The 708-nt window shown below is 44.8% G+C and overlaps 1 protein-coding gene across 13 annotated transcripts in view; it reads right to left on the bottom strand.

The window, feature by feature from the left end:
• Nucleotides 1–6: 6 nt before the first annotated feature.
• The window catches only part of LOC108445837, a 252,214-nt gene continuing 251,512 nt past the window's right edge, over nucleotides 7–708 (bottom strand). For 12 of the 13 annotated variants that reach the window (XR_001860827.1, XR_001860832.1, XR_001860830.1 and 9 more), the window contains one exon: nucleotides 7–280. Coding sequence is in view for 8 of the 13 variants with exons in the window: in XM_017730704.1 (XP_017586193.1) it covers nucleotides 63–280 (218 nt within the window). In the remaining 5 variants the exon portion in view is untranslated. Of the gene's footprint in view, nucleotides 281–371; nucleotides 613–708 lie in introns of those variants that run through there. The other variant, XR_001860829.1, reaches the window with a different exon arrangement.

The raw sequence follows: 708 nt of genomic DNA, 5'->3' as shown, positions 1-708 counted from the left end.
CAAAATCACCACATATTGCAACCCTTGGCTTCCAAAACCAATAAAAAAAATTCGCGGCTCCATCACTCCTCTTCCTTAGCAATGTGCAGATGAGAGAGTTTCGAGTCAGCCAAGCCAGGGTGAAGCGCAGGCAGCAAGACTGCAGCAGCCCCAGCAGCAGCAGAAAGAGCAGCAGCCGCCCAGGTAAATGGGGGGAAAAGCAGGCTCTGTCGAAAGCGGTGCAGCATCACAGCTGTGAGGAAAGCCAGTCTTGCTTCTTCCAAACAGTCCAGCTTTATGCCTGCAGGAACAGAGAAAAGGGAAGACCCAGAATTAAAAATAAAAACCAAAACAGTTAAGAAGAAACAGTAACTATAACAAATTGTCATAACTTTATTTATCTGGGCTTTCGGGGTTTTCTGGGAGGCTGTCTCTTTTCCTTTCCCTCCCCAAAGTATCCTACGTTGCTGGATGCTACTGTCCAAGAGTGCGGAGTCACAAAGGCTCACTCTCCAAAGCGCAGTGAGACCAGCATCACATGAGAAACCACATGACGCACCCAAATCGGATGCTGATGTGGTCCACTGTTTCACTCAGGGGGTGGGGGAAATATCTCAACCGAAACATGCCCCTCTCTAGTGGTTAGAATGAATTTCCCTTTAAAAAAGAAAAAAAAAAAAAAAAAAAAGGAAAAAAAAAAAAAAAAAACACCCAAAAATAAAAATACCA

Source organism: Corvus brachyrhynchos, unplaced genomic scaffold, assembly GCF_000691975.1.
Source record: "Corvus brachyrhynchos isolate BGI_N302 unplaced genomic scaffold, ASM69197v1 scaffold43, whole genome shotgun sequence".
NCBI classification, from domain to species: Eukaryota; Metazoa; Chordata; class Aves; order Passeriformes; family Corvidae; genus Corvus; species Corvus brachyrhynchos.
This window is presented reverse-complemented; position numbering and strand designations above follow the sequence as displayed.